A 14,338-nucleotide genomic window follows, 5' to 3' on the forward strand; every position below is an offset into this window, starting at 1 on the left:
AGGAGTGAATGTTCCTATACATTGAGGAGGCCTCTGTGACTGCCTCCCCATCACAGGATGCAGTGCATGCCCCATTGGTACAGCTGCACCGGCACTGAAAAATTGAATAGGATGGGGCCCGAAGTCATCTTGAATGTGTAAGCATTGTATACTTGTTACAGTATGTATCTCTGTCAAGTTCTGGGGAGTGTAATAATTCATTTCATTTATATGGCACCATTTAGAGTTCAATTCTATTCTTATCCCCCCCCCACTGGTGCAGCCACGCCAAAAATGGGCACACTGTTTCCAGTGGGGGAGGACAAATCAGGAGGCTTCAGAGGCAAAAGGAGTTTTAATTCCCTGACACTTTTGTAAGCCTCCTGCTCCTCAGTGGGTTTCCTCAGACTAGCAATTTCACTAGTGGAAGTTTAGGGAGAAAAGGAGGTGGGGAGGCTGAAGAAAAGGGGGATAGGATCCAGTGCATGCCCCCCACAGCCTCCCTGCCTCCCTTTAATACAGTATGTGGTCCTAGAACTGGAATTTTCCTTGTCTTGATATATTGATGATGCAATGGTAAGTGGGTTTTCTGGGACATGGCAGAGTAAGGGCTATTTGCCCCAAGGGGGGAGAGATAGAATAAGTATAAAGAATAAACACTCTTTCATCTGAATCTGTTATTTCAGACAAATCTAGAATCTGTTAACTTTAAAGTTAAAAACAAATATTAGGAGATCCAATCGCAACTCTCTTCCAAAAAGTTTGTCTTGAGGGAAAAAATGTTCTGTGCTATATTTAGCTTGATCTGTGCATCCAAATTTTGTCTCTGGTTGTAACACTGGATGTACCCCTGCCCTGATACAACACTGTTACAATCAGAAGGGAAGATGATGTGCTTAAAAATACTTCATGTGCGCTGGTTGGAGAAAAGCATTTTTAGTGTTAGCAGGGAATGGAGTTCAGGTGCGGAGGTAGGCTAACCCCCCACCGAATTCCATTATAATGGGGTTGGATCAGATATTCCCATAGTCCTGAGAACTGGAGTTTGTGAAAGCTGATGTTTCTTCTTGAAAAGTTAAAGATATATAAATTCTGTGAGTTTCTGAGAGTTCATTAGGAGGAGGAAGCTGGAAAGAGAGAGAGAAAGCAAAGAATGGGGCAGCACAAATGCTTTCTAGGGATTGAAAAGAAAAACTGCCGTTGTGCTTTGACTGTTGTCATGCTTGTATTTGTGTGGCTAAACCCTCTATTCCATGTGCCACCTTTTGACAAATATTCCATTTAATATTCCCTCACAGATGGAGCCCCTACATCGGATGGTGCAGAATGGCACAGCTGTTACTGAATTTATACTCCTGGGGCTCTCCAGTGACCCAGAGGTCCAACTCATTCTCTTTGGTCTCTTTCTCCTTTGCTACTTGGTTGCCGTAGGTGGAAACACTCTCATTCTTCTCATCATCGCTTTGGACAGCAGACTGCACAACCCCATGTATTTCTTTCTGGGTAATCTCTCTGTTGTGGACATTGGGTTCACATCTTCCACTGTTCCCAAGATGCTGATAAGTTATCTCTCTCAGGACAAGCGAATCTCCCTTGCTGGTTGCTTCTCCCAAATGTATTTCTTCATCTCCTTTGGTGGCGTTGAATGCCTCCTGCTGGGTGTGATGGCATATGACCGGTATGCTGTCATTTGCCACCCACTGCACTATGGTGTATTCATGAACCATATTCATGTATGTATTCATGTATGTTGGTGTATTCATGAACCCCAAAACATGTGTGTGGCTGGCAGCATCTGCCTGGATTTTGGGCTTGCCTAACTCTGGTGTGCACTCTGGCATGATATCCCTTTTGTCTTTCTGCCAGGACAATGTCATCCAACACTTCTTTTGTGACATCCCACACCTGTTTCCGCTCTCCTGTTCTGACACTCAAGCCAATCAAATTGCGACCTTTGTGGTGGGTGGAGGTGTGATCATGTGTTCATTTCTGGTTACTCTGGTGTCGTATGTCTATATAGTTTCAGCCATTCTCAGGATTAGCACAAAGGAAGGGCGTCTCAAGGCCTTTTCTACCTGTGCTTCTCACCTGACTGTGGTCAACATCTACTTTGGCACCATCATCTTCACATACTGTTGAGGTCTGAACCCAGGAAATCACTCAGGTCCTGTGCACAGGAGGGAATGTAACAAACTCTATGGTGAATAGTCTGTTTGTTGCAAGTAACAGGTAGCAGCTGTTCCTGATTGCTGACTCTGTACAGCTGATTGTGGGCGTGCCTTGTGCATATAACAGGGCCGCAGACAAACACTCAACGGTGAGTGTGAGCATGTAGGGTGAGCTGGGGAATTGGAATCAGGATGCCGTAATGTGTGTTGCTGTATGATTGACCAGTGTTGCTGTAAATATCCTTGTATATAATATATCTTGGTGATGGAACCTAACTCTCGTGTCAAGTGCTTCTTTGCCTTCTGACAGATTGCCTTGGACATCAGCCTCGCGTTTCTGTTGTGCTGCCATTTGTTTTTGCTCTGCTGGAGACTCCTACACACACCCTAACCTCCCTCAACAGGTTATGGACCCAGGCTGTTGATGTTTCCAAGGTCGTTCCTGTTTTCATTTGCTGCCTGGAAGCGTGGGTCTTATCTGCTGTTGCTGTAAGACGGAATGCAGGCTGCTGGCACCGAGATGGCTTTGACTGGCTTTCCTATCGTAAAGCTCCATGAGACGAATTACCTCACCTGGGCTACCCATGTGGAAATGTTCCTACGTAAGGAGGGGCTATGGACTGTGGTGGAGAACCCCCCACCCCAACCAGACGCTGCTGAAAGGAGGTTGGTGGAACGTGCGCTGGTTACCATTGTGCTATGTGTGGGAGAGAGTCAGATAGTGCATGTTCGTGGAATCACCTCTGCAGCTGTGTGTTGGGAGACCTTGAGGCAGATTCATGTGCAAACGACTGTGGCCTCAAAGATTGCTCTCACACGGCAGTTGTATCGTGCTCAGATGCGGGCAGGAGCCAGTGTTACAGAGCACATGCTCTACATGAAAAACATGTTCCTGAGGTTGCAGAAGCAAAATATGATTTTTCCAGAGGTGCAGAAAGCCTATATTGTGTTGTCCTCTCTGGATCAGATCTTTGACCATTTGGTCACTGCTTTGGAATGTTTACCAGAGGCTCAATTGACTCTTGCTTACATCACTGGCCAGCTGCAGCAGGAGCACGAGCGACGTCTGGAAAACAACTCCAGAGGAAGGACTACGTCTGCCCCTGTTTCTGCAGGTGCAACCTGCAGTATGGATGTGTCCTCCCCCATGCCTGCACTGCACTATGTGAGGAAGTGTTTTTCCTGTGGTGCAGAAGATCATTTACAAAGGGCCTGCCCTGCAAGGAGGGCTCCAGGAAGCCTCGAAGGCAAGGGCCATGTGGCAAACATAGACCAGAGGTTTCTCTGGTACATGCAACTGAAAAGGAGTCAACCTCCATTGTATGGATATTGGACAGTGGTGCAACTGAGCATGTAGCAAATTCTAAGAGTGTTTTTTTCCACTTTAGGATCACCTGATAGGTCTTACGTGGTATTGGTGGATGGGCTGTCCTCTCCTGTGGAAGGATGTGGGGTGGTTCACTTGCCAGAACTGTGTGAACCTTTGGAGGGGGTCCTATATGCTCCGAATTTACAACACAGTTTGCTCAGTGTATCAGCGTTGTGCAAAAAGGGCTATCATGTTGTTTTTGCTGGGAAGCATTGCACAGTGTCCAAACAAGGGAAGAAATGTATGCTGGGAATTGAAAAAGATGGCCTGTTTATTGTCCAGCCTAGGGCTGAGGCACATGTTACACATGCTATCAACCCTAAGCATCATGGTTGCATCCATGTCTTGCATAGGTCCTTAGGACATCCAAGCTTCAAGGCTGTTTTGCAAACAGTAAAGTATTCAAAGGGCTTGAATTTAACCCCTTGTAAAGAGTTCCTGAATTGTGCTGTCTGTAAAAAGGTTAATATAACAGCAGCTTCTGTGGCAAATAGGAGTGAGCGGGTAGCTAGTAAACCCCTAGAGCTTGTTGACTCAGATCTAATAGGACCCATGGATAAATCTATTGGTGGTGCCAGGTTCCTACTACTTGTTCTTGACAGGTATTCAAAATATATGTTCTGGCTTCCTTATGGCTTCCTTATGGCTATTGGGCGGAGGCTGCAAAATGTGCCTGCTATGTCTTTAATCACACCTACTCCTCTATAGTTGGAATGACTCCCTATCAAATGTTACATGGGGAACCTCCCTCTCTAAAACATTTATACCCATTTGGTACATGTGGGGAAGTACTGGTGCAGAGAAGGAGCAGAAAGCGAGCTCCCAGAGCTCAGCCTGTTACCCTGCTAAGTTATGAACCTGGAAGTAAGGGGTATAGGTTGATGACCAAGTCAGGCAAGTTAATAATCTCCAGGTCTGTGAAATTTTATAACCCTAAATGGACTTCAGTAGAACAAACTGTGTTTATACCTCTTGCACCTGGGATTGATGAAAGTGAAAATGCTTCTCAATCGCCTAGAAGGGTGTCACCTAGACAACAGGTACAACATGTGAACCCAAAATTGAAAGTAGGCAGAAAACAGAAATAACTTCACAGGATCCTGTTTCACCTGTCTTACACAGAACCACACGAGTGACAAAACCCCCTGATCGTTATGTGCCTGAGTCAATTTCAATGTGTCAGACTGTAGGGCCGGAACCCCAGGATTACTCCCAAGTTAAGAAGCTACCTAATGCTGAGAGGATGCGCTGGGAGGAGGCCATGAAGGCTGAAATAGAATCTATGAGAAAGCATGCTGTATTTTCAGCTGCAACTCTTCCCCAGGGCAAGAAAGCGATTGGCACTCGCTGGGTCTTTAAACTAAAACAGAGCCAGACTGGAGGAACACCGGTCTATAAGGTAAGGTTGGTGGCAAAGGGGTTTAGCCAGACAGCTCAGGACTATGATGAGATCTTCTCACCTACTGTCCGAGCTGAAACCTTTAGAACCGTTTTGGTTTTATGCTGCCAGGCGTGGCTGGAAAACCATGTATGTGGATATAGAAACAGCATTTTTACACGCCCCATTGGAAGAGGGGATAATGTTGTGTATGCAAGAGCCTGAAGGATTTCAAAGCCTTCAAGAAGGGCAGGTATTATGTCTACAAAAAGCCATATATGGGCTAAGGCAAAGCCCCCACCAGTGGAATGTCTGTTTAGATTCCCGTCTAAAAGACATTGGGTTCACAGCATCCAAGGCGGACCCATGTCTGTATATAAAAGATAATGGAGAGAACCAGATACTTGTGACGGTGTTTGTGGATGATCTTATTGTTTTGGCGAAGACTCAACAGAAAATTGAGGAGGTATTAATAGAATTAAGGAAACACCTCACCCTAAGAACCCTTGGTCCCATTAGCAAATATCTCGGAGTGAATGTAATACCCACTCCTGGAGGGTACAAATTACACCAGGCACAGAAAATAGTAGAGTTGCTAGAGAGGTGCAATATGAATGAGTGCAAATGTTGCAAAACACCTATGGTCCCTAATTTCATGCAAACTGCAAGTGCAGAGAGTCCACCTTGTGATCGGGAAATGTATCAATCGGTAGTGGGCAGCATGCAATATCTTTCTCAGTGGACTAGACCTGATGTTGCTTGTGCTATTGATATACTGAGCAGGTTTGTATCCGCTCCTACACAGCAACATTTCCAAGCACTAAAAAGACTTCTAAGATATCTAAAGGGTACTCTACATCATAGGTTAGTTCTTAATCCACAAGGCCCAGAAGAACTACTCATATATGCTGGTGCAGACTGGGGCAATTGTCCAGACACAAGAAAGTCTATTTCTGGTCTGGCTATAATGTTTGCAGGCGCTCTGATTGGCTGGTGTTGCGTAAAGCAGACGTACGTTGCGCTATCCTCATCAGAAGCAGAATATGGTAGTCTATCCTTGGCCTGTACCGAAGTAATATGGTACAAACAGCTGTTGATAGATCTAGGGCTTAACATGAGTGTACCAATCCAAATTCTGGAAGACAATGAAACATGTATTGCCATGGCAAAGTCAGACAGAATTAAAAACAGAACTAAGCATATAGAGCTGAGACATGCTAATGTAAGGGAGGCAATACAAAACCGTTTAATTGTATTAAACTATTGTCCTACGGAGGCACAGCTGGCGGATGTATTGACAAAACCATTGTCTGTAACGAAACATGAAAAATTCTGTTATCAGTTAAATGTAAAAGATTGTGCACTGGGACAGGACCAGAATGATTTGGAGGGGTGTTGAGGTCTGAACCCAGGAAATCACTCAGGTCCTGTGCACAGGAGGGAATGTAACAAACGCTATGGTGAATAGTCTGTTTGTTGCAAGTAACAGGTAGCAGCTGTTCCTGATTGCTGACTCTGTGCAGTTGATTGTGGGTGTGCCTTCTGCATATAACAAGGCCGCAGACAAACACTCAACGGTGAGTGTGAGTGCGAGGGTGAGCATGTAAGTGAGCTGGGGAATAGGAATCAGGATGCCATAAATGTGTGTTGCTGTATGACTGACCAGTGTTGCTGTAAATATCCTTGTATATAATATATCTTGGTGATGGAACCTAACTCTCGTGTCAAGTGCTTCTTTGCCTTCTGACAGATTGCCTTGGACATCAGCCTCGCATTTCTGTTGTGCTGCCGTTTGTTTTTGCTCTGCTGGAGACTCCTACACACACCCTAACCTCCCTCAACACATACATCTGTCCCAACTCCACATACTCCCAGGAGCAGGATCGGATTTTGCCTGTGCTATACAGGATTCTCACACCAATGCTTAATCCGATCATCTATAGCTTGAGAAACATGGATGTGCAAGGGGCACTCCAGAAAGCCATAAAACTACATTCACAGAATCCAAATGATTGTGGGTTTACTGCTTCAATATTGTGAAGTCAAGACTCAGTTCTCTATATTAGCTATATTAAATATGCTTCTGCCTGCCTTGTGGAACTTTCAAGTTTCACTCTTGGAACAGAGGATGTTTGTGATACAATCCACTTTTGAAAGTGTCCCACATTTTAGAAATAATTCACAATGTGGTTTGGAATGAAATTGCTGTTTGAGAAAAAGATGTCCAAAACAGGACGTTTCCTTGGTGCCCTTCCTCAGTCAAGTCCCTTGTTCTTATTGTGTCTGTGAGCTCCTCAGAGCAAGGACTTCTCTTCTAATGTAAAGTACCATGCACATTGATGGTGCTATATTTTTATTATTAATAATAATAATTACATCCCACTGGGTGCAAGAAGTTATCAATTTCTATGGAGTACACTTTGAATCTACAGAGGTTGGAATGGTTAAGACCTGTCTGATTTACACTCAGCACAGATGCTTCTCCTGGAATTTATAGCTGAATCCAGTGACCTTGACATAGGTAATGCTGAATCTCGCCATTTCTAAGCTGCAGCTGTTGGATGGGAAAAGGACATTGCAGCTTGAGGGGCATCTTGCAGGGGAATTTTGCATGTTGGAGGTCTATTCCAGGCAGGGAATAGCCCTGGAGCCATGGAAGAGGTTCCCCTTTCCAAGGAACAGTAACATTCCTGGAGCCCCTGAGCCAGCAAAGAGGCTGAAGAGGGGGGCGGGAAACCCTGTGTAACCAGATCACAGCAAGGTGCAGCAAGGTAGAGCTCTCTCTCTCTCTCTCTCTCTCTCTCTCTCTCTCTCTCTCTCTCTCTCTCTCTCACGCACACACACACACACACACACACACACATGCACACACAGGGGCAGGTGTGGTAGCAACAGAGGGGATTGCTTTAAAAAACCAAGGGAGTGTTTGCCAAATCCCCCCCACATGTTGCACAAGCAAACCTACCCACCAAGCAAAGCATGAGAACTTCCATGATGGTGGCCAGAGGACGAGGCTTCCCAAGCAAGCTCACCATTCCAACTGTGAAAGAAGCAGGACAGCTGGCAACAGGAGGGCTGAGTACAGAGTGGAGGGGAGGGAACTGAGAACAGCTGCCTTAGTTTCCTTCCATCCGGAAGTGTCAGGATGCAGCAAATTTGCATATATCTATGGCATTTAGCACAACGAGGTTTTTTGATAATCATGCGGAACTACCACGGATAAATAGGCTCCACCTGTAGATCTGTTACCATTTTTTATTTGGAATGCGCACACACACACATCTGTTACAATTTTTTTATTTGGAATGTGCATGCACACACACATGAATATATTAGGTTTATATCTTTGTATAATAGGGATGATGAATATATTGGGAAACATATTTTTCCATACAAAGTAAGATGAGCTACAACTTAATGAGCACAACAAATTTAGATTCTTCTAGCTTGATTCAAAGCACCTCATGTAATCATAATGTAAATTGTTTCCTCCTTTTGCTCTCAATTTTCAAGCTTTTATTTCAAAGCTTTTCTGTTGCTGGATCACCATTAGCTTAGTTTGCCAGAAATATGGGATATGTTTCTGACAACACTGTGTGAACTATAACACTTATAGTTTCAATATCCATATTTAGAAAGAGGATACTGGGTGGGTAATGGAAATCTTCTCTTGGGGTCCCCAAAAATGATATTTCTATTATACTGATATCTGACCCTAAGGATTCCAGAGTAGCACACATGCTTCTCTTTTATTCTCACAAAGCCTGAGAAATAAATTTGTGTGACAAATTTTGACTGGCCTTTGGTTACTCAGAAGTCTTCGTGGCTAAGCTGAGATTTGAATGTGGATTTTCTCAGTACAACTCCAGCATGTGATCCACTAAAACAACAGTCCTTTCTGAGTTTGGCAATAAGATTCTAATCTGCAGTTGCTTTGTTGCCAAGTGGGATTTCATCTCCTGTAGCCACCTTTCACATGTGCCTTAAGCACAATTCTATCCTGCGCTGGAACAGGCAAGCAAAGAGGCTAGTGCTGTATCCAGCGCAGGATAGCCACCAGAAGTAGCTCAACCAGAGGCAAGGGGAAATTTTCCCCTTACCCCTGGGTAAGGGTCGCTGGCCCCTATGGGTCTCCTCAGACTTGTGCCACCTCCTCTGCTGTGAGGTGAAAAAGGTTGAAAATCACTAAGACAAATGGAATTGAAAACACACACAGAGACACACACAATGTCTTCAGAATATGCAAGAAAAAGAAAAAAAGTTATGGGTTTAGGAGGAAATCTGAGCTTCTGGTCACTGACAATTTCCTTTTACCCACAGCGCTTGTGCTAGTAGATATTCTTTCAGTACGTTATGTTCCATACCCAACATGCACTGGAGACCTTTACTTCCTTCCCAGTGCAGAGCAATTTTTGACTGTGGATCCATCCAACATGTTTACTTTAGTCTGGCAGGTCTTCAAGTGCTTTGGGAAGAACAATTCTCAACCCTGCAATTTTCATAATCGGTCAGGTAGTGAATACGCCAAGGATTAGCAGAAGGCACTTGCAGATTTTGTAACAACACACAAGGTGATACACTCTTCACTTCTATAGTTGGTTATAAAGACCCAGTTCAAAGCAATTTGGGTTTCACATTTCTGAGAGTTTCACTGAAAACAGGCAGAGCTGTAACTAAAGGGAATTTCAGGGTCTGTGTAGTGGGGAAGCTGTAACTAGTGTCAGATTTGAGGTCCATTTTATAGCACTTTTCAAGAATGCTGATGGCAGTAACAGCACTGATGATGGCCAGATATGTCACAATGAAGGGGGCCCAGTATGTCTGGGGCCAAGGCTTTCTGATCTGCAGACTGATTCCTTTACTGCTGATAACTTTGCTACTGCAACTGCCTCATAGTGTCAGTATGAATTGTGACCCTCGAAGTGATTCGCAGTCCTGCCCCGTAGACACTAATTCTTTAGAAGGTATTCTAATTGGTGAATTTACATCTTTCGTACACGCAGAGCTCAGGGAACTTCCCTTTAATGCCAGACCAAAATGGTCACTCATCATGCTGTAAGTACTTATTTCAGCCATCCTCTCCTGGATAATATCTGAATGCAGAAACAATATAATTTTTTAGATATCAGTTATTTGATTTTTCTCTGTAAACCGCTTTGTGATCTTTTGTTGAAAAGCGGTATATTAATACTGTTAACAACAACAATAACAACAACAACAACAACAACAACAATAATATACAGATACAGGCATTATACAATTACTCTTGACATTTTTGTTACATTTCTCTGTTTCTCTGTGTGTGACTAGATTCCTATTCAAGTAAAGTCCTCTTGTTCCGCAACATGTCTGTCACTTTCAGTTTGCAATAAATCTTTCTAAATTTGGATTGAGAGCAGAAGAAATCCAACCATCCTGAATTTATTCCTATGGAAGGGATGAGATACATGCATGTCTGTTAATCCATGTTCCAACTTGTTTCCAAGCTGTTCTGCAGCGTCTTTTGTAGCCTAATAATTTGGCTGCAAAGAACCAGGGCAGGGTGCTCAGGCTCTGAAAGAGCAGCAACACTCGTGAAGCTGAAAATCCCATATCTCAATCCACTGCCAGATCTCTGTGGCATGCTGACTTTCTGCTACATTTCTCATAGTGGTATAAGTTAGGAGGATGGTGGCACAGGGGTGAGCCTTCTCAGTAGTGGTGCCACAATTAAGGAACCCCGTACTGGGAAAATTAAGATCTACCCCCCCAAGGCGTTTAAGTGAGGGTTCAAAACCTTTTTGTTTCGTTTGACATTTGGGTGATGGCTTGTCTCCTTCCTGTGCTTTCACAGAAGATCCTTGAGTGTTTTTACCCTTTTCAAATTGGATTTATTTATTTTTTGCTGGTTTTATTTATTGATTTGATACAGTGTATATTTTATCCTTAAATTGTAAGCTGCATACGGCATGTGCTCCGGCAGAGGAAAGTTGGGATAAATATCTTTTAAATAAATAATTAAAATAAGAAGAAGCTAGAAGAAACCAAAGGAATTCAATTCCTGCCTCAGCTCAAGTCCTTCCCCAATTACCTTGGCCAAACACAAAATAAATCTCTATTCATCACTGAAGTGTTCATCCTGGGGTTGGGATGTACCATATCACAGCATGGATTAGGATTCAATGGAGGGACTATCTAAACATAAAACAGACACTCAGATACAATGTCTGTTTATCTAGGTAGCTATGTTTAAAATCTGTGCTATGTGATAAGCTGACATCAGCTTGCAGCAAATAAAATCAAATTTGGTGAGTTCATCACAGCCCTCAAAGGGAGGATTTTAGAGGATTAAAAAAAAAGATGTGGAAAACAAAATTATTCAAAACATTAACGTGATCCTTTAGAGGTATGCGGGTTTTGCTCTTACATGGCATAACTCCAACAGTTTCTGTAGCAGAAAGAGTTCATTGCATGTGCCTTAATCAAGTGAAACTCTCATTGCAGTATGTTCCCCAGGAAATACCATGAAGCTCTTGCTATTGAGTTTGCCATAAATGAGATCAACAGGAATGCCAACTTCTTATCCAACAAGACGCTGAGACGCATCACCTTTGCAGATATTTTGAATTCATTGGGGAGCGCTTATGGCACTCTGAATCTCCTTTTCACAGGGTGTCGCTATAATTACCATTGTGGCCAGAAACACAAGCTCATGGCCATCATTGGAGGGATCATCCCCCAAAATACAATCCACATGCCCAGCATCTTAAATACCTACAAACTTCCACAAGTATGTTCCTTCCTTGAAATGAACATTGCACTTGATTAATGGAAATGAAGGGAGCAGTCCAGCTGGTGCATTTATTCGTAGGTCATTCCCCCAAAGCAGCCAAGATAAAAAATTTGGCTCTGCCCATTTGGCTCAGCCCAGGTCCTCTTCAGGTAGCCACCTGGTACTTGCACCAGCATACATTAGAAAAAGAAACTCTTTTTTTCTGTTGTTTTGTTCTGTTTAGAATGGCTGTTATGAATACAGAAGTGTGGTGTGTATGTTGTTGTGCAATTTTGTGTTTAGTTAAACATTTCTCTTCATGTAGAATGAATTCAAATTTCTCCGTATTGAGAGATATGTATGTATTTCTCTATCCTTTGAACTTAGCCCTTCAATACTCCTGCCAATAGCAAAGCATTAGAGGACATTCAGATTTCACAATGTTTGGTGCTGAATCAGAAACCTTGAGGGGCACATTCCCTCTTGCTAGAGATTGGGAGAAAAATTTTGAAACTCAGGAGGAGAGAAAGGTTTCTGTCACCTCTAAAAATACTGTTGTCTTTTCTCCTTAGTTCAATTACAACTCCTTTCACCATGTATTGAGTGATAAAACTCAGTTTCCTTTACTCCATAACATGCTTCCAACTGGAAATTCTCAGCATGATGGGATTCTTCATCTCCTTAAGCACTTTGGATGGACATGGATTGGTGTCATTGTTTCAGATGATGAAATTGGGGCAATTTTCCTGCAGAGCTTGACATCTAAGCTCCTGGAGAACAACATTTGTGCTGAGTTTACAGAAATAATTCCAACACTAAAGAGTTACTGGGATCCATCTGATGATCTCCTACTTTGTACCACAGAAAGAATAAATTCTACTCTGTTATTGAGCAAAAGCAATGTGATTCTTCTTAACGGGGATGGACGATCAATGGAGATTTTCCGAAGAGTTCTAATCCTCAATGAAATTAAATTAAGAAAGCCAATAGAAAAGGTTTGGATCATTACAGCTCAGTGGGATTTTGCAGCTGTAGAACATCTGGCTCTGTTTACACCCAAAACATTCAATGGTACGTTATACTTTGCCCTCCACTCAAATGATATGCCAGGATATGAAGATTTCTTGGAGACAATCAACCCTTACCAATCAAAGCTTCTTTTCATGCCACAGTTTTGGGCTTTGGCATTTAAATGTTTTCTTCCCTTGTCCTCTGTGAGAGGAGTTGCAAAGTGCAGTGGGAAGGAGAAGTTGAGGAGCCTCCCAGCACCTGTGTTTGAAATGCAAATGACTGGCCAGAGCTACAGGATCTACAATGCTGTGTATTCTGTCGCACATGCTCTCCATGCCATGTTTTCATCAAGATCCAAGCCAAAAGCCATCAGAGATGGAGCTACATTGAGTATCTGGAATCTCCAACCATGGCAGGTCGGACTATCTTGCCCGTCTCTCTCAATTTGAGTGTAATAAACCACAAGTGCATTTTGACACAAAAACTGGCTGGATTCTGGTTCCTAATTCATGTGCAGAAGGCAGTGGAAAGTACTTGTAGTCATAAATGAATTTCTACATTAGCTGATAGTGCAATAAGTATCATCATTATTAAGAATATTTATATCCTTTAAAAAAAAAAAGCAATTCACAAAGCAGCTCACACAGGTAAATTAAAGAATGGCTCCCCATCCCCCAAAGGGCTCACAATCTGGAAAGAAAAGAAAAAAATGGAGAAAGCACCAGCAACAGCCACTGAAAAGATGCCATGCTGGGGTGATGAGGGACAGTTACTTGCCATCTGCTAAACATGAGGACACATTTTAAAAGGTGCCTCTTATAGCAGTTGGTAGGGATGGAAGAAATTCCTCTCTATTCAATGGGTTTTATTCCCAAGTGTGTAATGATATCTGCACAAATCCTCTGGCCTGCTCCTTGCTTCTGAGCATTTCTCACTAATGGGTTGTGTTGAGCTTTGTAAGTTACAAGTTGTTCAGAACTCGCTAATCTTTGCACACTGTGGCATCACATGATCTGAAGTTAACAGCCTGATCCTGATGATGCCGAGTGCTTTCTGGCTTTTTCCAAAGGTGACTTGCCAGATCTCGTGGCGCGGTCACTGCCAGAAGTGGTGAACAGCCAGGTCCGCATGACACAGGCAGTGGAAACCTGCTGGTTCTAGTAAGTGCATGTAGGTGGTTGGAGGGAGATGAGGAGGGGAGGGCCAGGTGGGGTAGGCAGCATGGGGTGGCAATGGTGCAGGGAGTATGGCAGGTTGGGACTGGGAAGTGGGTAGGTTCAGCAGCAGCAGTAGCCGTCAAATCCTGACCCATTCCTGGCTTTGATCCCCTGAACTGCAACCTCACAGAAGTGTGTCACATATAGAGCTGGCACAGGTCTGAGTAGCCCTTTTGGCCAGGCACAGGTTTATCCTGGGAAAGTCAGAAATTCCCTCACAGGATTAAGCAGGAGCTGCATTGGGGCCTCTGCATTGGTCATGTGGGGAATTAGGTAGTATCGGACCTAACAAGTGTCTACCACCACTGCTGCTGTTTGCTGCAATGTCTCTAAAATGGCCGTTGTCAGTGATCTGTGGAAAGGCATTTCTGAAAGTGAGATGTCCTCTCTGTGTCATAAATGAGCCAAAGGATTGGGCTTCTAGAGTAACATCCACCTCATGGTGCAAAATAACGGGAACACTGA

The 14,338-nt window shown here is 43.5% G+C and overlaps 1 protein-coding gene across 1 annotated transcript in view; it reads left to right on the top strand.

The window, feature by feature from the left end:
* Positions 1–1,295: 1,295 nt before the first annotated feature.
* The window catches only part of LOC136653081 (olfactory receptor 5AR1-like), a 43,187-nt gene continuing 30,144 nt past the window's right edge, over positions 1,296–14,338 (top strand). Inside the window, exons 1-3 of the mRNA XM_066630006.1 lie at positions 1,296–1,704; positions 1,739–2,108; positions 6,739–6,908. Of these exons, the coding sequence (XP_066486103.1) occupies positions 1,296–1,704; positions 1,739–2,108; positions 6,739–6,908 (949 nt within the window). The remainder of the gene's footprint in view (positions 1,705–1,738; positions 2,109–6,738; positions 6,909–14,338) is intronic.

Source organism: Tiliqua scincoides, chromosome 5, assembly GCF_035046505.1.
Source record: "Tiliqua scincoides isolate rTilSci1 chromosome 5, rTilSci1.hap2, whole genome shotgun sequence".
Lineage (NCBI taxonomy): Eukaryota > Metazoa > Chordata > Lepidosauria > Squamata > Scincidae > Tiliqua > Tiliqua scincoides.